The 25,364-nt window shown below is 62.4% G+C and overlaps 3 protein-coding genes across 4 annotated transcripts in view; 1 reads left to right on the forward strand and 2 right to left on the reverse strand.

The window, feature by feature from the left end:
- Nucleotides 1-966: 966 nt before the first annotated feature.
- On the reverse strand, nucleotides 967-5,856 carry QRFP (pyroglutamylated RFamide peptide). The gene is made up of 2 exons (XM_085594154.1): nucleotides 4,792-5,856; nucleotides 967-3,806 (listed from the first exon to the last, which is right to left on the reverse strand). The coding sequence occupies exons 1-2, from the start codon at nucleotides 5,854-5,856 to the stop codon at nucleotides 3,417-3,419; spliced, it is 1,455 nt and encodes a 484-aa protein (XP_085450280.1). The 3' UTR covers nucleotides 967-3,416.
- On the reverse strand, nucleotides 5,723-21,035 carry FIBCD1 (fibrinogen C domain containing 1). 2 transcript variants are annotated; one of them, XM_085594152.1, is made up of 7 exons: nucleotides 20,794-21,035; nucleotides 15,642-16,118; nucleotides 14,610-14,769; nucleotides 13,803-13,939; nucleotides 8,999-9,095; nucleotides 8,616-8,795; nucleotides 5,723-8,370 (listed from the first exon to the last, which is right to left on the reverse strand). In XM_085594152.1, the coding sequence occupies exons 1-7, from the start codon at nucleotides 20,863-20,865 to the stop codon at nucleotides 8,111-8,113; spliced, it is 1,383 nt and encodes a 460-aa protein (XP_085450278.1). In that variant the 5' UTR covers nucleotides 20,866-21,035; the 3' UTR covers nucleotides 5,723-8,110. The 2 variants fall into 2 exon arrangements, with proteins under 2 accessions (XP_085450278.1, XP_085450279.1); XM_085594153.1 differs by lacking the exon at nucleotides 20,794-21,035 and adding an exon at nucleotides 20,242-20,660.
- Nucleotides 21,036-21,172: 137 nt separating this feature from the next.
- The window catches only part of LAMC3 (laminin subunit gamma 3), a 31,419-nt gene continuing 27,227 nt past the window's right edge, over nucleotides 21,173-25,364 (forward strand). The window contains exons 1-3 of the mRNA XM_085594147.1: nucleotides 21,173-21,296; nucleotides 22,709-22,854; nucleotides 24,158-25,310. The gene's annotated coding sequence lies outside the window, so the exon portion shown is untranslated. The remainder of the gene's footprint in view (nucleotides 21,297-22,708; nucleotides 22,855-24,157; nucleotides 25,311-25,364) is intronic.

The raw sequence follows: 25,364 nt of genomic DNA on the forward strand, positions 1-25,364 counted from the left end.
GTGTGCCAGACCACTGCCTGTCCCCCAGCACAGTCGGGGACAGCCCACAGCCTCTCCCTTGGCTGACATTCATCCTTCCACAATTGGAAATCGAGGGAAATGCCCTAAGCACAGTGTCATCTCTGAGGAGAGGGCTCCTGTCATCACCTGGGCACCTCAAAGCAGGCTGGCAGCAGAGTGGGACACACTCCCTGTCCGAGGGTGAGACCTGGCCTGGGTGGGCTGCTGACAGTGATGCTCCTGGGTCAGTTCCTGGTCACTCCTGATGCCTTGGCAGTGCCAATGTCCCTACAGCTGTGGGTGAGGGACAGCCCTCAGTCATTTCAGTGTTGAGGCCGAGCTCAGAGCTGTCCTCCCTGGCAGTGCTGCTCCGTGCTCAGTGTAGATCCAGCTCAGCACAAAGCTGACCTGCAAACCAGACTTTGCTGAGCGTTTTCCCAGAAATCACCCCCTTGTTGAGGGTTCTGTGTTTGTCCTAGCATCTGTTCTGCTGTAGAGGTCCCACCTGTGCTCCTGCAGCCTGCATGACCCAGTTATGATACACAGAGCCCCTTCATGGTTCCCTGGGATGCAATTAACCCCGGCTCTTCTCTGCAGGGGCTGCTCTGAGTTTCTGAGATTTGCTGTTCCTGTTGTGTGTGTTTGTAGTGCTGCAGCTCTGCCTGGGCAGGAGGAGCAGCGAGAGGCAGCCCATGGGAGAGGAACAGAGGAGCAGAGGCCACGGCAGGGCCAAGGGTTGTGCCTGGGCAGGGAAGGTGAGTGGGTGGCTCCTGGACAGTCCCAGCAGTGGTGGCAATGCCTGCACTGCTCTCAGTGCACTGGGCACGGGTAGAGGGATCCAGGATCTGTTTGATCCGATCCTTATGGATTGGTGGGTGGCTGGGTTTGAGCTCTCCACCTCCCAGAGATGTTCAGGATCTGGGTGTCCCCTCGGGAGCTGCTTCCCTCCAGCAGGAGGAGAGGAGCTGGGCAGGGGTGTAGCTTCCTGCAGGAGCTGGGTGGGAGGTATCGTGTCCAGTGTGCAGGGTGGGCAGTGCAGCCCCTCAGGGGTCATTCTTGGCATGTTCCCCCTCCTTCCTCCCAGCCACACCCCCGGGCTCCGGGCAGTTATTTTCCATTCACTTTTTCCTCCCCTCCCCAGCATTCATCGCCAAGGAGCAGCAATCAAGAGCCTGGTGCTTCCCAGGCACCCTGAGGTGTGCTCAGGGGATGCCATGGCCCCTCACCTGCCCCATGTCACAGCCTGGCAGGAGCCCCTTTCCCGGCAGAGGGTGAGCAGGGTGATGGCATTGCCCTGCTGGCACCAAGCTGCCCATCAAGGTGCCCTGAGGCTTGGGGCTGAGCCCAACTCTGTCTCACCTGCCAGGTAAGTGCTCCAATTTTCAGGGAGTTCTACAGAGCTTATTGCACATCAATCAAAGCCTCATTATGTGAGAGCTTTTATGAGGCTGTTCTGAGCTTGTTCCTCTCCGGGATTTGAGTGCAGGAGCCCAGGCATCCCCGCAGCCCCAGCATTGCCCAGCAGGTTTCCTTTCCCTTCCCGCAGCAGCCAGTGCCACTTTCCCCTGCAATGATCCATCACAGCAAAGCCAGGGATTTACCGGCCCTCACTAACTCAGAGTTTCTCCAAAACTCTTCCCCCTTGCATCCCTCCCCCCGACTCCAGGGCAGGGTAAAATTGATCAGTGCGTGTTTATTGATGGTTTGAACACTCCGAAGAAGGGGGTAGGGGGAAGTCATTGCCATGGAAACATCGATAAAGCTCTGTCTGCGCTGCGCGATGCCAGCGCGGCGCCTGCGTCCCGCTCCCAACAGGGGGGCCTGTGGTGGGGCAGGGATGGGGAGGGATGGAGAAGGGTTTGGGGGTGCTGGGGTGCGGGTCTGTGCGGGCTCAGCCACCCCGAGTGCCGTCGCTGCTGTGCTCGGTGTGAGATGCTCAGGGCTGCAGAAGGAAATGCCCGTCCTCACCTTGGCACCATCGCTGTCCTCTCCCGAGGGCCAAACCCTGGCACTCTGTGTCCCTGCAGGCCTGATGAGCCTGGTCCTGTGCCTCCATTGCTCCCTGGGCCTCCTGCCCCACGACTGTTTTCCCCTGGGTTCCAGCTCCTCCATTCAGGCACAGTCACTGCTCCTGCTGCCAGAACGGCTCACGCAGCACTGCATTAAGTGGTCTGTCTGCTTGATGGATATTACAATGCACCTCTTGCAGCCTGATTTAGGTTTCTTTAAAATCTTTTTACTCCCCCGACCAAGTCCTGCCACGGTCTCTGATTTTTGAGGGTGCAATTCAGCGCTTGCAAATCATCTCCAGGCTCATTTTTGTGCCTACAATGAAATATCAGCAGTGGCTCAGTGTGTAAGTTGCCGTTAGTGCCTGCAGCAGGTAGTTAGAGCTCTGATTGCTGGTACCTCTGGCAGGCACAGAGAAAACACTGGGATTGGCAGAGCTAAATCTGCCCAAAAGAGGGGAAGGCAGTGGCTGGGCGGTGGGGCTCTTCCTGTGCTGGTTTTTGGGGCTGCTGGTTCCAAAGCCTGGAGCACCAGTGACACTGAGCACCTCTCAGTGGTCCTGGTGGGTGCAGAAGTTCTTGTTTCAGTCCTCCTGCACCCAAGTTCCACAGGAGCTACAGCTGGGATTAGGTGGTGACGAGGCCAGGAAGGCATTGGGAAGGGCCAGGCTGTCAGCAGGAGCTGGGGTGGTGACAAGGACATTGAAGGTCAGGCATCGCTATCTCACCCTGGTGAGCAGTATGGGGCTGTGGCAGGGCTGGTGGTGCCAGGGCAGGCTTCTGTGCTCACACCAGGGGTTGCTAAGGACAAGATTTTCTCGAACCCCACTGCTCTGCCCTGGTTTTGCAGGCAGGAGCTGCCTCGTGTGAGAGGCATCTTGACACTAAGCAGAATTTGCTGCCGGAGGGACTTTTCCTTAACAGGCAGGAGAGCAGCAGCTCGGTGGAGAGCTCTGAGGGACCCTCTCCTCCCAGACCCTGGCCCTGGACTGCAGGCAGCCTCTGGGGCTATCAGCACCAGAAGTGTCCTGCTGTAAGCCTCCGGCCTTGCTGCCTGGCCCTGCTGGCACTGCCCGTCCTGCTGTGCCACCCCTGCTTTCTGTCAGCACTGGAGACCCACACCAGGCCCTTTCCCCGTGCCCCAGCAAAAGCTGTGTGTGACCAGGGAAGGGATTTGGTGATTTCTCCTTAAGGCCCCCTCCTCTTCTTCCATTGCACCGGTCGGGGACAGGGATGGGAGATCCAGACAAGAACTGGGAGTGGAGCAAACGCAGCATCCCCCCTCCCCAAGGCAACCCCAGCAGCAAACCCCCAAAATACCCTTTTATCCGATCAAACCCAGGTGAGACGGAGGGGAAGGACGGGACAGGGTGACCCGCGGGAGGTGGGGAGTCGAGCCCCAAGCTCTCATCTCCCGAAGCGGAAGGTGAAGCCCCCTTTTTTCCTGTTGTAGCCGTTGAGCTCCTCCGCCAGGTTCCCCAGGGTGCCGCTGCGCTTCTCGCCTCCGCCGGGCAGCGGCTCGGGGCCGCCGCGCCCGCCCGGCCGCCGCCCGGCCCCGGCCGCGCCGAGTCCCCGCAGCTCCCGGGCGATGCTCAGCAGCGCATCCAGCTCCTCCTCGCTTCTCCTCCGCCGTGCCCCGGCCCTCCAGCCGGGACCCCGGCCCTCCACCGCCGTCTGCCAGCCGGCACCGAGCACAGCCGCTGCCCCGGGCTCTCCCGGCTCCCACCGCTCGCCCGGAGGGAAGCAGGCTCCCAGGCTCAGGAGGAAGAGGCAGGACAGCGAGTAGGGTGCTCTCATCTGGGGGAGGCACAGGAAGGGGGAGGAATGTCAGTGGAGCATCCTCGGGCAGCGGCTGAGGCACGGGCTGCCCTAGGGAGGTGCCCATCCCTGCTGCAGCACCCCCAAACCAGCCCTGCCGCCCCTGCTGGAGCCCCCCGAGCTGCTCCTTCTGCAGCCTCCACACCAGCAGCCAGCGCCAGAGAGGGTCTGAGCTCCCCCCTGCCTCCTTGAGAGCCGCTGCCCTTCACAGATCGCAGCCTGGCAGCTGCTCCCAGGATTATTCCCCGCAGTGCAGGGCTGGGGGCTCCGGAGCTGCCCGCTCCTCTTGGGGGCACCGCGGGAGCATCACCCCGATCGTCCCCACGAGCGGCTCCTGCCCGCTGTGCTGGGTGACCCAGGGGCAGAGGAAGGTGCTCGGCTTTATCCCTGTGCTCTGTGGGGCTCGGAGCTGCCCTGGAGAGGGATCTGAGAAGTCCTGAGCCTCGTGTGGTGCCACAGGCGGGGGGTGACCTTCAGCAGGGGCAGGGCTGCTTGGCCTCCCTTCCTCCTCCCACAAAGCCTCACAAAGAGGAAACGGGTTGTATTATTATTATTACTATTACTATTATCCGGAGATATTGCCTTAAAAGCTGCTGCAGGTGCTGGGGGCCAGGCTGTCTGCTCCATGCTTGCCCAAGGGGGCTGTTTCTCACTCCTGCACCAGACCCAGGTACGCTCAAACCCCTTCCTGCCCTTCCCAACACTCCTTAGCCTGGAGGTTTCACTTCGGGCTGCCCCCTTACCTTTTTCACACCTTGCCCCTGTTCTGCTCTCTCCCTTTTCCCACCCCCTTGCCCATCACGGAGCCAAATTGCTGAGTCCCATCCTGGGGTCTGGGGGTGCTGGTGGTTCCCCAGCTGCTTCCCACCAGCCTTTGACTCCTCTCCGGCTGTGCTGCCCGTCGAGGCAGGGCTGTAAGGCAGGGACAGACAGACAGACAGACACACAGACACCCATCACTTACCTCTGCACCTCGGTGCTGCCCAGTGCTGCCACCCTGGCACCTCTGTGCCCTCCTTGTGTCCAGATGAGCGGCCAGCCCGCCTTGGGCCATTAAATAGCCACGAGTGCTGATTGCCATGTCACCCCTTGGGCATGTGGCCACAGGGAGAGGAGGGTGGGACCCTCTGGGAGGGGACAGGGCTTGGTGGAGCTGCCACAGTGGGAACACAGCAACACCGCTCGTTAACGCGCCGCCTTTGTTTGCTGCCTCATTTGGAGAGCAGCTGGGAGCTGGCCTTGTGTCCCTGGCAGCTGTCAGGGATGCTGCTGGGATGGAGGGTCTCACCTGGGGGCCCACGCGTGTCCCCCTCATCTGGCTGGTGTGTCCTTGTGTGCAGCTGTTGGGGGTCCCACCCATCCGTGTGTGTGCACAGGCTCCACTGGAGACCCCTGCGCCCCCAAACCCACCCAGGGCCTGGCTCCACATGGACATGCCAAGTGCTCCCACCCACCCTGGCCAACACACACAGCCACCAGTGCTGGAACATGGTCCCCAAGGCACCCTGCTGTCCCCTCCAGGTCTGTCCGGGGCTGTGGCAGTGGAATGTGAGGTGGGCAGCAGGGAGGTGTGGGGGCATCGCTGGGTGCTCTGTGCATCGGAGCAGATCCCCTTGGCACAGACACCTGCCACCCTCCCAGTCCCGGGGCCACCCAAGGTCCTGCAGGGCCTTGGTTTGGGCTTTCCTGGGAAGCCTCCTCTGCCCCCTGGGTCTCCCCAGCTCCTGTTTTGCAGGGTGGTTTCGTGTGGGATTCCCAAGGATGCCATGCCGTGAGCCGGGCACGGGGAAGGAGCAATCCCCCAGCACAGCGAGGAGCTGCAGGGATTCGGTGTCACTGCCTTTGCTGTCACCACAGCTGGAGTCCCCACGCTGTCACGGCTGTCACACGCTGGGTAACGATGAGATCCTTTTATTAAGGAGTTTAGAAAGTCCACATGTACAGCGTTGGACACACTCACACACGACCTAGACTTCACAGCACTGCTACACACCACGGCCTGGCCCAGGGCTTCTCTGGGAAGGTCCATGGCCACATCCCAGACCCCCGGTCCCCCCTGCCCACCCCTTCCCAGGGAGATGTCACCACGGATGGGTTTAACCTAATCCAGGGCCACGGAGCAATGCGTGAGCTCTTGGGAATAATCCTGGGAAATCCTGCGCCTTGGCATGGATTAAATACCTCTCGTGCAAATCAAAACAAATCTCTGGGGGGTCCTGGGAGACACAGGCAGTTACACAAGGATGTGCTACCAACAAACCAACGTACAGTGTTCTCTCCCTGGCACGGCAGAACGCCAGTGGAGGGGACTGGGAGGGGATGATCCTTCCCACCCGGCACATGGTTCCATGTGCATTCCTGCCCAAAGCACCAGAAAAGCCAGCTACAGATAACCCACCAAAAGAACTGATCAAAAGTAAAGCTGGGTGCAGGCAGGACCCTTTCCAGAAAGGTCCAGTGGAATACAGGAAGCTCCTTGGAAGCTCTCAGGGCTCCTGCTGATGTGCTGAGAAGTGCCACTGCTGAGTTCCCCCGGTTCCCATCGCTCCAGAGAGCCAGCCTGACCTGCTCTGGGCGTGGATGGAGTGTGCAGAGCTGAGTGCCCTTCACTCAGAGCTCATCCTCACCTGAGGGCTCTGAAGAATCTCTCTGGCAGAGTAAAGAGCTGTGGTGATCCCAATGCATCGTTTGTGCACTTCTGTCAGGGCAGACAGCCACTCACCCAGTAGGTGAGAGATCTTGTCCAGCACAAGATGCAGGGTGGGGAAGGCTTAAAAAAAAGAGAAGAATCACAGAGGGAAGTACAAACCTGGCACAGTTGGGAAGCTGAGTCTTTGATCTCCCTGTGCTTTAAGCTCCCCTGGAAATGGAGATGGGGAGTTTTCCTCCCCTCCTCAGTCCCTCCATCTGTCTGATGGTGATTCTTGGGGCAGGGCTGTGCTGTGGCACAGGCAGAGAATGATGTAAAGGGTGGCAGGGTCACATCTGTCCCCTCCCCTCTCAGTCCAGAGTCTGCTCACATTTGGTTCTCAGGTTTTTTTTGACAAAATCCCCCATTTGAGTCCTTCCAGGGAGCCAGCAGGAGACATCAGTCCCACAGCCCGTGGCAGCTCCTGCCTGGCCGGCTGCTGCTGCTGCTGCCCAGTTATCAGGGCCCTGCAGATGCTAAGCCCCACTCGGGGCTTCTTTTTTGCAAAACCTTAACGGGATTTGAGGAAATGAAAGGCTTTGGATATCTGCAGGTGCCGAGCCAGTGCCGCAGCTCAGCCGGGGTGAAAATGAGCTCGGGTGCCCGGCGAGCAGAGGGGGCTCACTGGGAGATGTGGCTGAGCTGCCCAAGGGTTTGGGGAAAGGTCGCAGCTTTTGGATGGCCAAAGTCCGATGTGAATGTGAGGGTTCTGCTTGGGAGGGAGGGGCTGTGAAATGCAGGCAGAGCCGTGTTGGGAAGTGAGCCTTCCTCGCCTCCTCCTCTTCCTTGTTGTGCTCCCTGTGTCCCCAGCAGTGCCAGAACAGCTCCATGCCGTGCTCGGCTCTGGGTGTGCGTCCTTGCAGCGCTGTACTGGCTCACTTTGGGGTGTCCTGACCTGCTGGGAGGCTCCAGGAGTCAGGAGAGGGACAACAGGGACTAAGGAGCTGGTGGTCGTCCCTCCCCAGCTGCGTTGCTCTTGCAGGGGCACAGGAGAGCGTTCTGCAGTCCAGAGGAGGAATTGCTGGCATGGTCAGAGTGACCCAGCTGGGCCCTCCCCATCACCAGTAGCACCATGGGGGAGCTGGAGCTGTGGAGCAGCAGCCTCATCCCAGTCCTGGGGGTTTGGGGTGCCTGGGGTTCCCCGTGACAAGAGCCCCCAGTCCCTTGCCAGCTTGGCAAGCCCACTGCCAGGTGTCAGTGCCCAGAGCAGAGGTGACCAGAGGTGCTCAGCCTGCCTGGGCTGCTGCATCCCTCCCTCCCTCCTTCCTTCCCTCCAGGCAGCCCTTTTCCTTCCTTGCAGGACCCTGCAGGCCCAAATACCTGCATCCTCTGTGCCCCAGCCACGAGCACAGGCCGTGGGTCACAATCTGGCCAGGACACCTGTTCTGGCTGCAGGGGAGCCACGGCAGGGGGAAGCAAAGGTCTGGCAACATCTGTGGGTGCCCAGGAGCCAAAGCCACCCTCACTGGCAGCAGATGCTCCCCAGGGGCCCCTCAGAGGTGGGCGAGCCCTCAGAGAGGATGGGGAGGATGGGTCTGCAGGGTGCTGGGGAAGGACAGGGGACAGGGCATGGCGTGGGCGCTGCTGCCATCAGCTAATTCTCCTCCCGGACGGGCCGGATCTTCATCTCGGTGAACTTGAGGGAATACTGCCAGCCGGTCCAGGAGGACCACTCGATGCCGTCGGCGTAGGAGCTGTGGTGGCCCTTGAGGTACTGCCCATTGAGGTTGGAGGTGTGGCAGTTGCGGTACCACCAGGCGCCGTGGTAGAAAGCGGCGCAGTTGTTCTCCGAGTGGTCGTTGTCCAGGTCCTTGGTGGTGAACTTCATCCCGTTGTGCTTCAGGAAGGAGTCACCTGTCCCAGGGGAAAGGAATCCTGATGGGCACCTCCTGCCCTGCTCCGTGGGGCTCCCCTGGGCAAGGATTTTCAGGCAATCCTTACAATGGAGCTCTTCCAGCAGGTGCCCAACCTCACCTCGCCTCCAGCTCCCCGGGGCCGTGGGGACGCAGCCAGTACTGCTGCCAGAGGCCTCTGGAACACCCCAGCAAGGGGCTTGGTGCCCACGGGCCCACGTGTGTGCCCCCATCCCGCTGCCCTACCTGCTGTCCCTGAGTAGTCGGCGATGCTGATGGGGTACCCGTCCTCCTCGGGGTCCACAGAGAAGAGCCCCACGCCGAAGCTGCCGTAGTGGGCGAAGGCGGTGCCGTTGTCAAAGTCCTCCAGGTCGATGCGGAGCTCGTAGCTGCCCTGCACCGTCAGCAGGTGGATCCTCTTCAGCCCTGGCAGAGGGAAAGGGGTGAGTGTGGGCACCCTGTGGGGATGCCCAGGGGTCCAGCCCCTCCCTGCCCAGCCCATCACTCCCAGGACTTGGGTGTGCAGGGTGGGTCTCAGTGTCCCCTCCATCACAAAGAAACCCCAGATCTCTCCAGGGGAGAGAGGGTTTGCCAGCCTGCCCAGGAGGAGCACTGCCAGCCCCACTCACCTAACCAGTGCTCTCCTGTCAGCTTCCCGAAGCCGTCCCTGTAGGCTTCCCAGCCGCGGAAGAAGTTCACGGAGCCGTCCTCCCGCCGCTGGAACACCTGGGGACACACGGAGAGCATCGGCTGCGGGGCTGCTCCCAGCCTGCGAGCCCCGGGCAGCCCCACCGCTCCCTGCCGCTGCCGGCACAAATTAAACCCCGTCGGCTCAGCGGATACACAGGGATGCTGGGGAAGTGCTCCATCCCAGGGGTGGTTCAGGTAAAACCCTTCACAGTATCCTCTGTCTGAGATGTGGGCTGAGCTCAGGAAGCCTGAAGCTCCTTGGGAAGCTGTTGGGTGTCCCTGGAGTGGTGGACACCCTACAGCTGCCTCCGAAGGGCCGGGGTCTGCTCCTGCACACGGAGACATGGAGGGCACGACCCGAGGTCTGTCCTGCAGCTCGGGCTGCCCAGCTCGCCGGGAGCTCTCCTGGGTGCTCAGAACTCTGTGAAAACCCAGCGGGGCAGATTTCTTCCTCCTGGATCTCCTTGCTCTCCTGGGCAGTCACCCCACTACAAAGCATCATCTCTGTGGCAGCCTCATCAATCTCCCAGAGAAATGAACGGCCCCGAGCCCTGCAGAGCCCCTGGATCCCAGGCAGACCCCAGGCAGATCCCAGCAGATTCCAGGCAGATCCCAGGGCTCAACGCAGCCTTTCTGCGTGGAGCCTTTCCCTTTTCCTCTCCCATCTGCTCATCAGCACGTGCGCCCTGTGCATTTCATCCCCTTTTATCCATAGTTTTGGGTTTGATTTATTGACAGCGATCCAGAAAACGCTGCTTCATGCCTGACCATTTGAACTTAATTAAGCCTCCAGCCCCGGATTAATTGCACTAAAGTTGGCTGAGCGAGCCTGCCCCGCTGCCTCCGAGCTCTGTGCTCCCGAGGCCGTGGTGGGGACAGCTGGGGCACTTGGTGATTTAGGCAGAACCCTCCCAGGCTCTGACAGCCCAGGGGCCAGAGCACCCCATCTTCAGAGCTGAGCTGTGCTGACAAGCCGAGATTCCAGCATCCCAGGATTTTGGAATGTGGATGAGCCCTGAACTCAGCTGGGGAGCCACCATGCTTCGCTCCCCTGGCTGCTTCTGCCCTCCTGCACGGGGTTTCACCCTGGCATGTGGAGCAGAACCACCTTGTGAACCCCTCACTGTTTGCCCTTCCCCACATGGGCATTTTTGGGTCGGGTGTGCTGGCTGAGGCTCTGGCACAGCCCTGATCCTGCTGTACTTACCTTCTAGAATTAGAGCCTTAATTTTTATCCCCGCATTGAGCACTTGAGAAGCTGTGGTTAAGCCCATTTAAAGGGGCTTTCTTCAGGCTTGCTGGGAAAGGGGGACAGCGTGGCTGGACAGGGGCCTGAAGCTGATTTTCCCCAGCCACCATCGGCGCTGGGGAAGGCGGTGGCTGCAGACCAGGGCTCCCTCTTAATCGGCTTTGACCCACAGTTGTAAATAGCCCAATTGCCTGAGTGGTGCCAGGGAAGCGTGTGGGACAGGGCTGCACTGCCTGAGCCTTGGCACGGCTCAGGAATCACCCCAGGAGAAGCCTTCAGTGCCCCACTGCCCACCAGGCTCAGCCCTGAGGGGGCTTGAAACCAGGCTGGTGGCTGGGGAGTGCTGGAGCTCCTGTGTCCTCCCGAGTCTCCTGCTCCATCCTCATCATCTCTCATGCACAAATCCTTCTGTGCCTCTTCTGTGCAGGCAGGGCTGTGGGAACCTCCTGGTCACCCTCTGGGAGGGCTGGGAATGCTGGGTGCACCCGCAGGCTCATCGTGCTCCCAGCCCTGCCTCGCTGCTCTTTTCCTCCTCATCAAATATGCATCACCCCCCTCTTAAGCAAAAAGGATTTCCCTCCCTTCTTTAAAGGCAAGGCTGAAATATTTATCTCCCTCATTCTCTGCCTCCCCCAGTTGCCCCTGTGGTGCAGGGATTGGCACCTGCAAAGCCACAAACCCAGAAAAATGGGTTAAAAGCAGAAAAAAGTGGGAGCACCAACCTGAGCCTGCCATGGCAGCTTCCTCTCCCTCAGCTCCACCAAACTCCTGGTGGGCTTGAAACTCCCCGTCTGGGGACATGCTCAGCCACATCTTCTCCAGCACCACAGAGCTCAGGCTCCTGGTTCCAGTTTTGGCAGCATGGCAGAGACCCCACAGCCCTGTCCCCAAGGTCCCTCTGAGCCCTGTCACAGCAGGGAGACCATCCTTGGGCTCAGCCAGGGAGGAAGCTCTGAGCAGAGCAGAGCCAGTCCCAGGGGACAGCTGTGACCACCACAGCTGGCAGCACTGCCTGGCCCTGCCAGCAGAGTTGTCTTGTCCCTGTTTGTGGTGACACATAAACCACATCCTTCAGAAACAGAGCGTGTTCCTGTGGCTCCTCTCAGCCCCTGCCTGTGGTTCACTCCAGTCCAGTGTCTGCTCAGCCCCATCCTTCTCCAGGACCCCTCCAGCAGGGGATGACCAGGCTGGGGAGGCTGTCCCCACCAGTGTCCCAGCACAGCAGGTACCCCTGAAGCTGGGAGCTGTCCCTTGATGTCACCACAGCCCTCGTCCTGCTGGCACAGCTTTTTTTCCTCCTGGATTCTTTGGCTTTCCCACCATTTCCCAGCACAAGCTGTACATGGAGGTGATGCTGAGGCACGCAGAGCACTGCTGCTCGTGCGGCTGAGCTGCTGATCCCAGGGGATTTTGCCCCAAATGAGGAGCAGTGGAGGCTCAGGGGCACTGGGAGGAGTGTGGGGCATTTGCAAAGACATTCTGAAGGCAGCATCATAGGAAAAGGCAACTTCTTGAGCCCTCCCGAGATGCTGAGCCTTCTTTGACCTCTACCATGCCATTATTGCTTTAGCAAAGAGCCAGAGGTGAGTGCCAGGGGCAGAGCTGGGCTGGGCAGCCCCAGGGCACTCACTGCAATCCCAGGCAGTGCTGGGCACAGGGTATGGATGCTCCCATCAGATCCACGTCCCCAGCAGCAGCAAACGTGGCCCTGCTGCTGGTGGGCAGGACCGAGGGGGCACAAACCAGCCGTGCCTTGCTCAGCCTCCCGCAGGAGGGGGACAGGGAGCAAGCAGGACCCTGCCTCTGTGCATGATGCTTTGGGGACAGCGAGGTCCTGGGCTCTTCCCCCTGCCCTGTCCCTGTGGCCTCTGAGCTGTCCAGGCAGCCTAAAGCTGAGCTCAGCAGCTCCCAAAGCTCCCGAGTCAAAATTGATTCAGCTGCTGCCATCACTTCCACCCACCCACATGCAAATAAGCCCAAATGTCAGGAGTAATCGCTCCAGAGAGGAGGAGGAAGGGAGGGAACAGGGAAGGGGAAGGGAAATTTCCCAATTTCCCAATTTCCCAGGCTCTGCCCCACGGCACCCAGCCGTGCCACGGCTTACCTGGAGCCTGGATCAGCCAGTGCCCCCACACCCCCAGCACCCCAGAGATGGCTGAGATATCCCTGCACCCAAGGGACTGGAGGCACGTTTGGGACCCTCTACTGCAGGGCAGCCCCAAAAACCAGGAGCCTGGGCTGTGCACCCTCAGCCCAGCTCCGGCTGGCCCTCGGCCCCGGGATCCAGCTCCTGCTTTGGCTCCTGGCCCCAGCAAGGCAGGGCAGAGCCGAGGTGTCGGTGCCCCCCAGACCCTCCCGGTGCTCAGGACCACTCGCTGTGCCCCCTCCCCAGCCCGGCCCGAGCCCCCCCCGCCCGCAGCAGCTTGAAATAAGCCTCTGAGTGTCTCGCTAATCACCCTGGGCTGCTCCTCAGGCTTGGCTGGGGCTGGTGGAGGCTGTGCAGACCGTGCACAGGGTTTGCGAGGACCCTCCGCACCTTGGGGAGCAGAAGGGTCCCCCTCTCCCCTCTGTAGGCCCCCGAGAACTGAGGTCCCCGGCTGTGCTGTGCCTCAGTTTCCCCACTGGAGCTGCAGATACCACCCGACACCACAGGTTCCTCCTGCCCAGGGTGGGCTCTCGGAGGTCGAGGGCTCATCAGCCCCTGAGGGCAGGGGGGCTAAGCTCCCTCCTGGCCCTGCTCAAAGCTGCTTAGGGGAATCAGATCGTGGGGATTTGTTTCCTAGAGCGCCCAGCTGGAGGGGTGCTGGCCAGCTCGGCTCACCCAGCACGTCCTCAGGGCAGAGGCTGCCTGCCCACCCCTCCTGGTGAGACCCCACCACCTCCTGGGACTCTCTGCTGCTGGCACCCCAAGTGATGCCCCCCAGGCTGGGGGGAGCTGCTTACACCCCTGTGCTCCCTGGGGCAGCGGGGGCTGCAGGCTGGGGGTGGCAGAGCTGTCCCCCACCCTGCTCCCTGCCCCCGTGACTGGGATTACGGGGCCATCGTGGCAGAGTGAATCGGACAGGGAGTGAATCAGCAGAGCACCCGAGGTGCCCCAGGCCTCGGATGAGGCCAAACGTGTGGGTTTGGGGTCTGCCCTGAGCCCCAGCACCGCCTCTCTGGGTCCAGGAGGAAAGCACAGCCACGTGCCCCATGGCACAGCCGCAGCCACTGCCACCACGCCGTGCCCCTGCTGAGAAGGACAAATCCCAGAGGTGGCATCCAGCTCCCTGCCTGGAGCCCCCTCCAGCTCCAGCCCCCCAGTCCAGGGCAGGCACTGGGCTCCAGCTCTGCCTGGCACCTCTGCAAAGCTCTGGGTGCAGAGCCAGGCCCCCTTGACATTTATTGCCCCTCCTGATGCCACCTCCAAGTGTCCAAGGCGACACCTCCCACGCCCAGCACCGGCACGGGGCCAGCCGTGGCCAGCAGGGCCATCCCCCGTGTCCCCAGCTCACCGTCCAGCCGCCCCCGTCCGTCGTCATGTCACAGTAGACCTGGAAGCCGTCAGGGTAGTGGGTGGGGAAGATGGAGTAGATCCCATCCTCCTGCTGCCCACTGGCATAGATGTCAAAGCAGTCTCGGGGCCGGGAGCCTGCAGAGCGCCGTAGGGATGGGGTAGGATGAGGGGAAAGCTGGTTAATTAATGGTCTAATTGAATGTCTTGCCATTTCTTCCAGGCTCCCAATCTTGCTTCCAGCTCTAGTTGCTAGCTTGGTGCTACTTTGCTCTTTCCCTCCTTTCTCCTCTGATGATCAGGGCAGTGCCAAGGGGGATGCCACCACCGTGGGGACACCCCAGCAGCTGACAGGGACTGACCTCATGTCCCTGTGAGATGGCAAGGGCAAGCTGGGGCCCAGATGGGGACAAGGGACAGCCAATGCCCAGGGAGGCTGTGGGCACATGCTCCCAGCTCCAGGACAGGCTCAACTCAGCTGCATCTCAACCCAGGGCTGAGGAATGGGACTGCTGATCCCATGCAGGGCCACCCTCCCCACCCGATGGAGGTGAACATGTCCCTGCTACCCTCTGGGCTTTTGCAGGGGTGAGAATGGGTTTTTGGGCTGGTTTATGGACAAGTGGGAGCTGCAGGGTGAGAAGTCCCCCTTCCAGGACACACCTTTCCATCTCCCTCCTTCTCCACCTCCTGCACTGTATTAAATCCCTTCTCCAGGATGGTTTGCCCCACGCTGGGTGGTTTCTCCCCACCAGGAGCTGCCCCAGGCACATCCCTCTCCCCAGGCACTGGCAGGGATGTCCCTCACCGTTGGAGCAGCCCCGGGGCCGTGCTCCCCTGGCCGGGGCTCGCTGCAGGTCAGCCTTGAGCCGGGGCCGGGCCACGCCGCGCTCCTTCTGCAGCGTGTCCAGGACGTCGCTGACGGAGCTCACCAGCCGAGCCATGTTGGTCTGGCTCTCCGAGAGCAGCTGTGGGCAAGGGACACACGGGGGGGACACTGAACTGTGGTTAAATGGTTCAACACCTTCCACATCCCAGCCCCTTGACTGCTCTGGTGTGGGCTGCTGGGGACATAAATCCACAGCAGATCCCATAAAATGTCTCTGTTGCTTTTTGGCAGGGGTCAGGGTCCGGATAAGCACCTGGGAGGAGAAATCCCCAAACTTGGGTGCATTGGTGTGCAATCCCATGGGATTTGTCCTGGGCAAAGGACGGGATGACGGAGGCGGCAGGAATAGCCGTGTCCTGAGGCAGCCGCCAGCTCTTATCATTCCCTGAGGTGACCCAGGCTGGGACAGTGACACAGGGTGGCTGTGGCAGAGCATCAGGATGGGGAGAGAAGCGAAGCAGCAAGAAACAAGCAGCTCTGGGCGGAGGGAGTTGAGTACCAGAAGGGTCAGACAAGGAACACCCAGCCATGCCCTGGATCTTGCTGCGACACCTGGCAGACCCCTGGCATACCCAGGTAGGCATTTCAACACAGCTCATTGGCTGGGGGATTTTGGGGGCTGTAAAGAGAGGGGACTGATGGCTGCATGGACTGCCCTTGAGAAGGTTCTGTGTTGTGCTTGGCTCTGACTGGAGCTCCCAAACTGGACCTGGAACTGGGACAGCCACAATATGGGAGGCTGCACGCCTGGCTCACTGGCACTGGGGTGGTTTGGCAGAGAGACTTCCCAGCTTCCAATTGCCCCGCTCGCCTTCAACCTCAGCTCCTTCTCCTAGAGCTGCTCCCTGGATGCTGTGGGCAGGGGCTGGGGGCAGCCATGCCCTCAGGGATGTCGGGACAGGGAGTTCCATGCCTAGGGAGCCCTGCCTGGCACTGCCAGCCCCGGCTCACCTGGATGAGCCTGCCCTGCTCTCCCTGCAGGGCGCTCAGCTCCTGCCCCATGGCGCTGTGCCCCTTCTTGAGGCCGTCGCAGTCGGCGCGCAGCTGCACGGCGTGGCTCAGCACCTTGGCCACCTCGTCCGCCACCGTGACCAGCAGGGCCTTCTGCTGGCTCTTGGTGGCCTTGGCCTCGGCGTCGTGGTCGGCGATGGCGCGCAGCAGCGAGGTCTGCAGCCCCTCCACGCGGCCCAGGGCGCCGGCGGCGCTGGGGCAGTTGGGGTCGATGAAGATGTTGATGCGGGAGCTGTCGGCTTTCTCGATGGTCACCAGCGCGTTGGGCTCCTCGGGGTTGGTGCTGATGACAGGGGGAGACTCGGTGCCGGGCGTGTGGTAGTGGTTCATGAAGAGGATGGCCCCCGTGACCGTCACGGCCAGGAGCACGGCCACCGAGAGCAGGACGGTGCACAGGACGTACCCGCAGCTCATCCTCTGCGGGCAGAGACACAGAGCGGCCATCAGCACCCCCCTGCACATCCCCTGTGCCCCGCGGAGCCTCTGCACGGGCTCTGGGCTCCGGCAGTGGCAGGGGAGGCAGGGTGGGACCCCAGCGAGCCCTGGGCTCCAGCAGGGACACGGAGGCCACGGGTGAACCCCGAGCCAGCAGAGCAGCCCAGCCCGCCCGGGAGCAGGGTATGAAATAATAACGAGAGCAAGGCACGGCAGCGCTGGCTCCCTCTGGCATGTTTTATTTACAGCAGCGATCCTGGCTGGAGCAGCCCTGGCTCCCCAGGAGATGTGTGTGGGGCTCCCTGCTGCCCTGGGCACAAATGTGGGGAGAAAAAGGGAAAACACCTCGTGTCCCTCACAGCAGGGACCACAGGGAGAGCAGCCAGGGTAGCCGTGGGTCAGTGCTGGGGTCATGCTGCCCCGAGTGCCGTGGGGACCTGCTCTGCATGGGGCAGCTCTCAGCTATGGCAGGCAACTTCTCTTCATCTCCCTTGTCACCTCATTTCCTGCTGGAGGGGGCAGAGCTGCTCCCAAAGCCTCTGGATAAGTCCCAGAGCCTCCCGGCAAGGCAGAGTTGCTGTGGGAAAGGTCTCTGACCCCTCCAGCCCCTCTGGCAGCTCTGCTGCTGTTCAGGCCCACCAGCTCAGCCCGTGGGACCTGCTCCATGCCCACCAAGAGCTTTTTCTCCCTGCAAAGCCCAAAGTGCCAGCACAGCCAGAGCAGAGCGGGTGAGCTGCCACCCGATCCCATCGGCTCCTGGTCTCCCCCCACCTCCCCTCCTCGTTACACCTGCAGGACAGAGGCTGTGATTTTCCCCTGACCCTGGCCACAGCTGTCACAAGGAATTGCAGGGCTGGCAGCAAACTGCAGATTCAGAGAGACAAAGACTACTTTCCCCAGAAACGAGGGGAAAATTGCTGCATCTGCAAAGATTTCCCAGGCCCTGTCCCCTCCCGTGCACATCTATCTGGAGTGACACCTTCCTTCAAGCACCCTTCATTTCCTTCCATCTCACGCAACCATTTGCATTAAGGTGACCCCAGCTGCAGCGGGGCTGGCTGGGGGGCTGAGGACCCCCCGCCAGCCCCCGGGAATGCTCTGGGTTCCTCCCCCTCTCCATGGAGTGAGGCTGCAGATGCAAAGAGCACTGGATGGTTGGGAAGCCACCTGCAGGGAGCTCTGTGAGGAGACAGCCCCAGGCTCAGCCCCTCGGCACAGGTTAAAAAGAGATGTCAAAGGCAATAAGGGAAGCTCTGGGCAAGCAGGGGGTTGAGGAGTTTGCCTGGTGTGTGTAGGCACAGAGCCCTGGCTTGGGGGCACAGGGGACACCCAGGAGCAGCAGGATGGTGGCAGGGAGAGGTGGGAGATACTCATCACTCAGATCCTTCTGTGGACACCCAGGACCTGGGCTCAGCTGGGCCCCTCAGCACCCTGCAAGCACAGAAGTGACAGGAGGGGTGGCTGCTGACCACAGGCCAATGTTTGGTGGTTTGGGATCTACAGAGTGATCAGGGACCTGTCCCTGTGGTTGTCCTGGCTGTGACAGCACCCTCATCTCCAGGACTTTGTGCCCTCCCCTGCTGCTGCTCCCCGCAGTGCTGCCATGCCCAGGGGCACATGGAGGAGCTGCAGAGCCCGAGGGTCCCCTCTGAGCAGTGAGAGCTCCCAGAACAGAGCCATGGATGGACGAGGCTCTGCTTCCCACGGCCACACAAATCCCAGCTGGGCTGTAGCACACCAAAACCTCGCAGCTCTGCCCAGGTGTACCACCACACTGGGAGCTTATCCGGCTGTTTTCCAGCCTTCGAGCCCCAGAATCCCTGCCTTCCCACCAGCAGCAGGAACTGGGGGCCAATCCCCTTCCAAAGTGGTCCCCCCTGCTTGCAACAGCAAGATCCTGAGTGGCAGCAGCTTCAGGAGTCCCACGGCATTTTGCTGGCAGGTTGTGTTACCTGGCAACCTGCAGTGGGGAGAGGAGGCAAACTCAGCCAGTGGCACCAACAGCACTCCAAACTGGGGTGGGGGTCCCGCCAAGCCCCTCCAGCAAAGCAGCACTGCAGCAGCGTGCCCAGCTCTGGACCCTGCAGATCCCCCGGGCCACACGCTCCTGCCTCACCATGACCACAGCTCTCATGATCCCTAGGGCTGTGTGTTCCATGGCCTCAGGCTCCTGGAATTCTTGCCAAGACTTTTGGACAGCTGTACGACATCCCCCTGCCCTGGTTAGTGTCTCCTTCCTAGGGAGAGCAGAAGCTGTGAGACTGAGTGGTGATTGGGATGAGCAGATCTTCACTTGCAAACCTGCTCTGGAGGCTGGGAGGGGGCTTCAGGCAGGATCTAGGGCATGGTGGTGTCCCTGGTGAGACAGGCAGTCCAAGCCCTGCACTGGCACAGGGAGTAGATCTACACTTGGTCACCCATGGGGGCTGGGACCTTGGTGACCCAGCCACACTTTGTGAGCAGCTCTGGACCTCATCAGGACCCTCAAATCATCCGCCAGCCCACTGAGCCAGCCAGACTAGCTGCTCTGGGGATGGGGACAAGCAGCTCCAGCACATGCAGCCTGTGGGAAGGGAAGGACAGAAACCGGCTTGTCCCTGGCGCAGCCAGAGGCAGCTGGTCCCCGGAGAGTGGGGGCAGGAGAGGCTGAGCTCTGCCCTGGGAGATGCTTTAAGATGAGGAGGTGCCCTTTGCTCCTGCCAAAATCCCTGCTCCTCTCCAGCTCAGCAGACCAGCTGCTGCTGTGGGATGGGGAACAGCAGTCCTGCAGCCTGGCTGCTCTGCCCCCGGGCTGTGCCCTCAGCCAGGGACGAACCAGAACCTGTGTTCTGCTTCCCAGGCAGGTGGACACTGTGGTTTGCATCGCCCAGCCTCAGCAGCTGGTGCAAACTTTAGTCCAGGTACCCGCACCTTCCTGCCGGGGTCCACCCAGCGCTGCAGGCGCCCCAGGGCAGCGAGGCTCCGTCCCCCTCCCCGAACCTATGGCTCATTCAGAGCTGCCCGAGCAGCTCAGTTCGCATCCTTGCTCCGCTCCGCTGCTCCGTCCCTCTCCACCCTGGCTGCCCATCCCGCCCCGCCGCTCCGCCTGCCTGGGGGCTGCAGCCCCCGGCCCCTCGCCCCGGGCCGGGGCTGTGTCCCCGCCGCCCCCCCGCTCCCCGCGGGCACGGAGCGGGTCAGTGAATCCCGCTCCCGTTTTCCTGCTCTCCTCCATCACCCAGAGCCTGCCCGCGACCGCTCCCACGGCGCGCCGCACGCTGCGGATGGGGAAGGGGAGAGGAGAGAGGACGGGGAGGATGGCGAGCGCTCTGTGGGTGAGCACGCAGAGGGCTGGGATGGGATTCCAGCGGAGCTGCGGGAGCTGGGACCGCGGCCCCGGCTGCACGGCAAACTCTGTGCATCCTTTGAAAGCCATCCGGCTCCGCGCTGCGCTCTCCAGCCCCCCGCGGGTGGCGGGGCTGGATCCATCCTGCCCGGGTCGCCCCCGGGGCCACAGGACCGGGGGGATGGCAGCTCGGAACGGGTGGCACTGCCCGAATCCCTGCGTGCAGGGGCTGTGCACAAGGAGGGAGCTCTCCAGGGAGGGGAGGGCAGGCTGATCTGCCTCTCGGGGGTCAGGGGTCTCCCGGGCTGCCAGCCCCTCTCCAGTGGGGCGCGGAAGCTGCTCGCAGAAGGGGAAGTCAGGCAGAAACCCCTCTCTTGCCTTGCTGCGGGTGTCAGGGGACAGGAAAGTGGCGGACCCAGCATCGAGCGTGTCTCACGGCTACTCCCCCCATCGTTGCCCAGCTCCTGGGTTCCGAGGAAGGGCAGCACTGCCAGCTCTCGTCCCCTTCCCTTCGCTCACAGGCTCGCTGGAGATTTGCTGTCCTCCAGCTCTTCGCAGACACGTTTGCCCATACTCCGCACTCCTTCTTCCCACCCTGCCCGCGCTCAGCGCATCCATCCATGCCTGCGCCTATCCCCACAAGTGTCCAGGGCCAGGCTGGATGGGGGTCTGAGCAACCTGATCGTGTGGAAGGTGTCCCTGCCCGCGGCAGGGGGCTTGGAACCGGCTAATGCCTCATGTCCCTTCCAAGCCGAGCCGTCCCGGTCTCCTCGGGCTCCCTACCTGCTCGGCGGCTGGCGGAGCTGCCACACGTGCAGCGGGCTGTGAAACGGGCTCCGGCACGTGCCGATCCCCCGCGTGTCACCGCGGCTCCGCCGCCGCTCCCGCACCCCGCCGCAGCGCCGGCCTCCCCCGGAACCCCGCGGGGCTCCCGGAGGTGCAGAGCCGGTCCAGCGGCCGGAGACCCCGAGCCGGGAGGGATGGCTCCGGCTGCGGCGCGGAGCCGAGATGCCCAAATCCCCTCTAAAGGGTTATTTAAGCAGTTTCGAGCGTGTAGCGGTTCAGCAGAGGCGTGTGGCAGCCCCGGAGCATCGCCCGCTGCCCGGCGGGGCAGCCCCGGGGCTGGGAGGGAGCCCTGGCCGCAGGTTAATTAACACATTGATTGGGAGGGGGCGAGGAGGTGCAGCCCGGGGGGCTTCGCACAGGGATGGGGACGGAGGGCAGCTCGCCACGCTGGGGTGCGCCGGGAGAAAAGCTCGCTGGGGACACTGGGGGGTCGCTGGGACCCCCGGGCTGACTGACCCCCCCCTGCCCCCCTTGCCCCCCGCCCCGTACCTGCGATTTCTCCTGCTGCCCATCCTCAAGTTGCGAGGCTCCTCCCACGGTTTTCCAACGCTCGTTCCCCATCGCGCCGCCAACTTCCAGCCCAAGTAAGTGCCCGGACCCCCAAAAGTCCCCCCAAACCTCCTCCCCGGCGGCGCAGCCCCCGGCCCGCCCGCGCTGCCCGGCTGGCCGCGGCGGAGGACGGGCGGCGGCGGCGGCGGCGGCGGAGGAGGAGGAGGAGGAGGGAGGGAGGAAGAGGAGGGAGGGAGGACACGGGCACGGACACGGGGGTGGATCTTCCCTCCCCGCCCGCCCCGATCCCCCCCGGGGCTCCCCCGGCCCCGCTCCGGGCACCCCGCCCGGTGATGCCCTGGGGGATCTCCCCGGCCCCCCCAGCACCGCCCGCCGCCCCCCGGCCGCCCCAATCATTCCGGACCCGGAGCCGAACCCCTCACTCCAGCCCCCGGCTCTGCAGCTGCCCAGATGTGGCAGCACAGCTGGAGGAGCTGCAGCAGGTAAGGCAGGGGCTGGTAGCAGCGGGATCGGGGGTGCTGCAAGGGCCCGGGGGGGAGAGCGGGGTGTGCCCTCGGAACCCGCTCACCCCCTTCCCAGAGAGACGCCCCTACATCCTCCGGGGGAACACCCCGAGCTGGTGAGGCTCAGTGCCATCGGTGGGCAGGGATGGGCAGGGTGCTGGGCGGGGGAGGCGGAGAGGGTGGCATTGCCATCGCCACCCCCCCAAACCTTTGTGCCCGGGGGTAGCCAAAGTGCTGGGAGGCTTCTCCGAGCAAATCCCAGCGCACTCGGGGAAGCTGCTGCTGGCGGGGCGAGGCAGCAGCCGCCCCCACCCCCTCCAGGGTCACAGCGATGCCCAAACCCAGCGTTCCCAGCCCAAAGCCGTGGAGCTGGCCCTGCGTGCCAGGGCTCCCTCCCGGCCTGATGTGCCGCCGCTCCCGTGTGGATGTGGTTTTCCTTCCCATAGCTTTGCCGCACCTCCCGTAAATCTTTTATTTGCCACTTGTCTGACCTGCGGGCAGGAGCGCTGCTGAGAGGTTCAGAGGAGCATCGTGAGAGCAGCGATGGCTCAGCTCTGCTTCAATCCGGCTGGGGGGAGGCTGAGTTCTCTCTCCAGGCTGAGAATCCCCTGGGAAACCCCCTGGGCAGCCCTGCAGCCCCTTGTCCTGCAGCATGAGGCTGTCCCCTGGGCAGGTGGCATCCCCAAACCCCCCTGGGTCTCTGTCCCTGGAGCTCAGCCCCGGTCGGGACCTCCCAGCAGCTCCTATGTGGCTTCACTGGGGTGGGGGCTGCCTGCCTGTGCGGGCAGGTGTGGCACAGGGGTGGCAGTTGCATGTGTGGGGGACGAGGGGCTCAAGCAGCTTTTCTCCAGGGCACACAGCCTATTTTGGGAACAGCTGGGTGTGTGCTGGGCTGGGCTCTGTGGGGCGGGGAGGGGAGCACAGGCGCTGCCTCAAGCCGTCCGTGCCCGTGTGTGTGTGTGTGAGGTGTGTGCGCTGTCTCCCGGCCAGGTGCAAATCCTGCCTTTGGCTGCAGAGGTGTTTTGTGTGGATTTAGCGGGTGATGCTCGTGGCTGGCAGCCCAGCTCCTTCCCCATGGACGGTTTTCAAGGACTTCCCTTTGCAGCTGAGGCCGGCCAGCTCGGGCCGCTGGTGCTCGGTGTGCCCACACCAGCCGGGCTCAGCTCCTGCTCCGCTCGCCCGTGCTGGAAGCGGGAGGCGCTGGCCCCCGGGAAGCAGTTAAAGCTGAACTCCAAACAATAAAAACTTATCATTAAAAAGAAATGCATCTTGGCTTCATGTGGCCTGGCAGCGCGGGGAGGAGTGATTCAGTGGCTTGTCAGCCTTGGGCGTTAGGCACGCCGAGCTGCACAACTGGACATTCTCCAAGTCCAGCAACTCATTTTCTGCAGATGGAGCCGGGACCGTGCAGCGGGGCTGACGGTTCATTTGCAATCCAACACACCTTGACATAACCCACAGCCGAATGGCGGAGGTGGTGCGGGATGGGATGCCTGGGCTGTGCCAGCAGGGCTGGCCCCTCGCAGCCAGCTCAGAGGTAAGCAGGCTGTGAAGGGGAGGAATATCAGGAGATGGCAAAGATTCCCAAAAGAGGCTCTTACCCCAGATATGTTGGTTCAGCTCTCTTTATTCTGTGGTGTCCAAGGGGAGAGCGGGGCAAAAGAGGACGAACAGGAAATGTCGGGGGTCTATATAGACTTTGGACAGGGTGGGCTTCCCTGGCTCTCTGCCAACCCCGTTGGGGCAGGAAGAAGGGGTCCAGGATTATCTGATCAGAGTCACAGGGTCTCGGGGAAGGGGCAATAGAGTGCCCATGAGCTCACTGTGACACTGCGGGGTCCCACTCGGTCCCAGCGCCGCCCCAGGTGCTGGTCTCCCAGCAATGGGGTGAGCAGGATGGATGTTGCCACCCTGGCAGAGGGGTCCGTGTTTTTGGGAGCTTGAGTGATGCTCAGGGGCCAGCAGGGACACTGGCCTGGCTCATCACTGACTTAGGTTGAGCCGTGTCACCTCCTGTTACCTGTCATAGGGGCTGGCTGTAGCTGTGGAACTGGGACATGGGAAGGGCGTCCACGGCCAGCTGAGACCCAGGGCCCCACAGCCCCGGGCCCGGCTCCACAGGCTGTGTCCGGAGGGACTGGGGGCTCAGGGTGCCCCTTGCCTTGGGCACACGGTGGTGGCTGGGCACCGATGGGCACAGCCCCTGCCCCGGGGCTGACAGGGAAGGGGGTGACGAGGGGGGTCTGCCAGCAGCCCAGCACGGATCGATAGGCATCGGAGAGGATGATTCATGTCTCAGGCTGTGGCCCGAGGGCAAAAACGGGGAGAGGTTTGATGTGAGGATGCCGGGAGGCTGCGGGTCCTGCCGGGAGCTGCGGCTCCTGGCAGCGATTCCCCTCCCGGAGCCGCTCTGCCCGCGCTGCCCCGGGGTCCCGGCTTGGCCTGGGGGAAGAAAACCACCAAAGCAACACAGGATCAGACCCAAGCTCTGAACAGAGTCTTTTAAAACACTTCAGACGCTCTCCTCTACGTTGTGGTCCTAGACAGCGAGCAGAGTTGCAGCGGGGGTGACGGGCAGAGGCTGGCTCGGGTCAGCGCTGTGCCCCCCGTGGGGACAGGACGCTGCAGAGAGCGGGACAAGAGGGTGGCACTTTGCCCTCCTTGTGTCCTGCCGCGCTTGGTGCGCATCCCCGGCGTGCCAGGGCCAGAGCCGCTGAGAACACCGATGTCCCGTGGCTCCAGCCCAGAAAGGGGCTGTGTGGAGCATCAGGACAGAGGGAAAGGCTGGGGCGGGGGGACCCCGAGCCCTCCCCGGGGACAGCGTGTGCTTTCCTTGGCAGGGAGCCCGGGGAGGCAGAGCCGTCGCTGCACACGCACGGCGTCAGACATCATCATCGTATTAATAATGAAAGGGCAGCTCCTTCAAAGCTCTTCGTCCCCGCGCCGGCGAGAGCGCAGAATGCAGAGGAGGAGCGTGAGCCTCATCCCAAGCAGCCGTGGGAGAGCGCTGCGGTGCCCGGATGGTCCTTCGCTGGTCCTTCACCAGGCCACGGACCCGCAGGGACAAAACCCTGCCCTGGTCCCGCTGGCTGCTGGCCCTGCTGGGAGTTTGGCTGCTCTGGGGGTCCCTGCACAGGAGCAGGGCAGCCCAAGGTGCCCCCAGCTCCTGCTCCCAGCACTGCCCTGTGCAGGCTGCCCTGTGCCCCTCGTTCAGCAGGAAGGGTCGTTCTGGCTGCCAGGGAAGGAGCCCCTCTCCCAGGGGCTGAGTGCTCTGTCCATCGCTGAGTGACACGGCAGGACACCGCTGCTGTGTCAGGGCCTTTCTTCCACGGGAGGAATCGATGGCTCAGACAATGAGACAAACCACCCACAAAGAGGTCTTGGGCTGCAGCCCACACAGGGTCAGTGGCATCACTTCTGTTCTTCTCCCTGCAAGATATTTGGGGTTCCAAAACCCCTCCTTTAACACCCCCATTTTGTCTGGAACACCTTCAAGCCTGGTTGTACTTTGTGGGGGTCTCAGCAGGACCAGACCAGTGCTGAGCATCTTTTCTCCTCTCTCCCCTCTGCCAAACCCTCTCCTCCACTTTTGCCCCTTTTGCTGCAGATGCCGTGGTCTGGGGAGGAAAGAATGGAGCCCTCTGTGCCAGGTGGAGATGGAGCACCCACGCCCACCCTGTTCCCATCCCAATCCCACCCCATGCTCACCTGCTCTCCCTGGCACCCCGAGTGTTTCAGAGGGTCCCACCCTGTCTCAGAGGGGTGAGTGCTGCTCTTCCTTCCCAGCCCTTTCTCAAGCTTTTTCCCCCCTCCTCCCTCCAAACACAACAAAAGCCCCAAATCCCCCGCAAATGAGAAACCTCTTTTTGTTCCTCTTTTCCCTTTGCTTTCTGCCACGGCAGAGTATTGATTGGAGCTGATGTGCTGTAATCCTCCGTTTCTGTGAAAAGTTGGCATCCCAGAGTCCCTGGAGGGGCCGGATCCTGCCCCGGTGTGGGTCTTGCTCCTCTGCCAGGCTTGTGGATAGCAGGAAAGCTGCAGCCATCC

This window comes from Lonchura striata, chromosome 17 (assembly GCF_050655825.1).
Source record: "Lonchura striata isolate lonStrDom1 chromosome 17, ASM5065582v1, whole genome shotgun sequence".
Classification (NCBI taxonomy): Eukaryota; Metazoa; Chordata; class Aves; order Passeriformes; family Estrildidae; genus Lonchura; species Lonchura striata.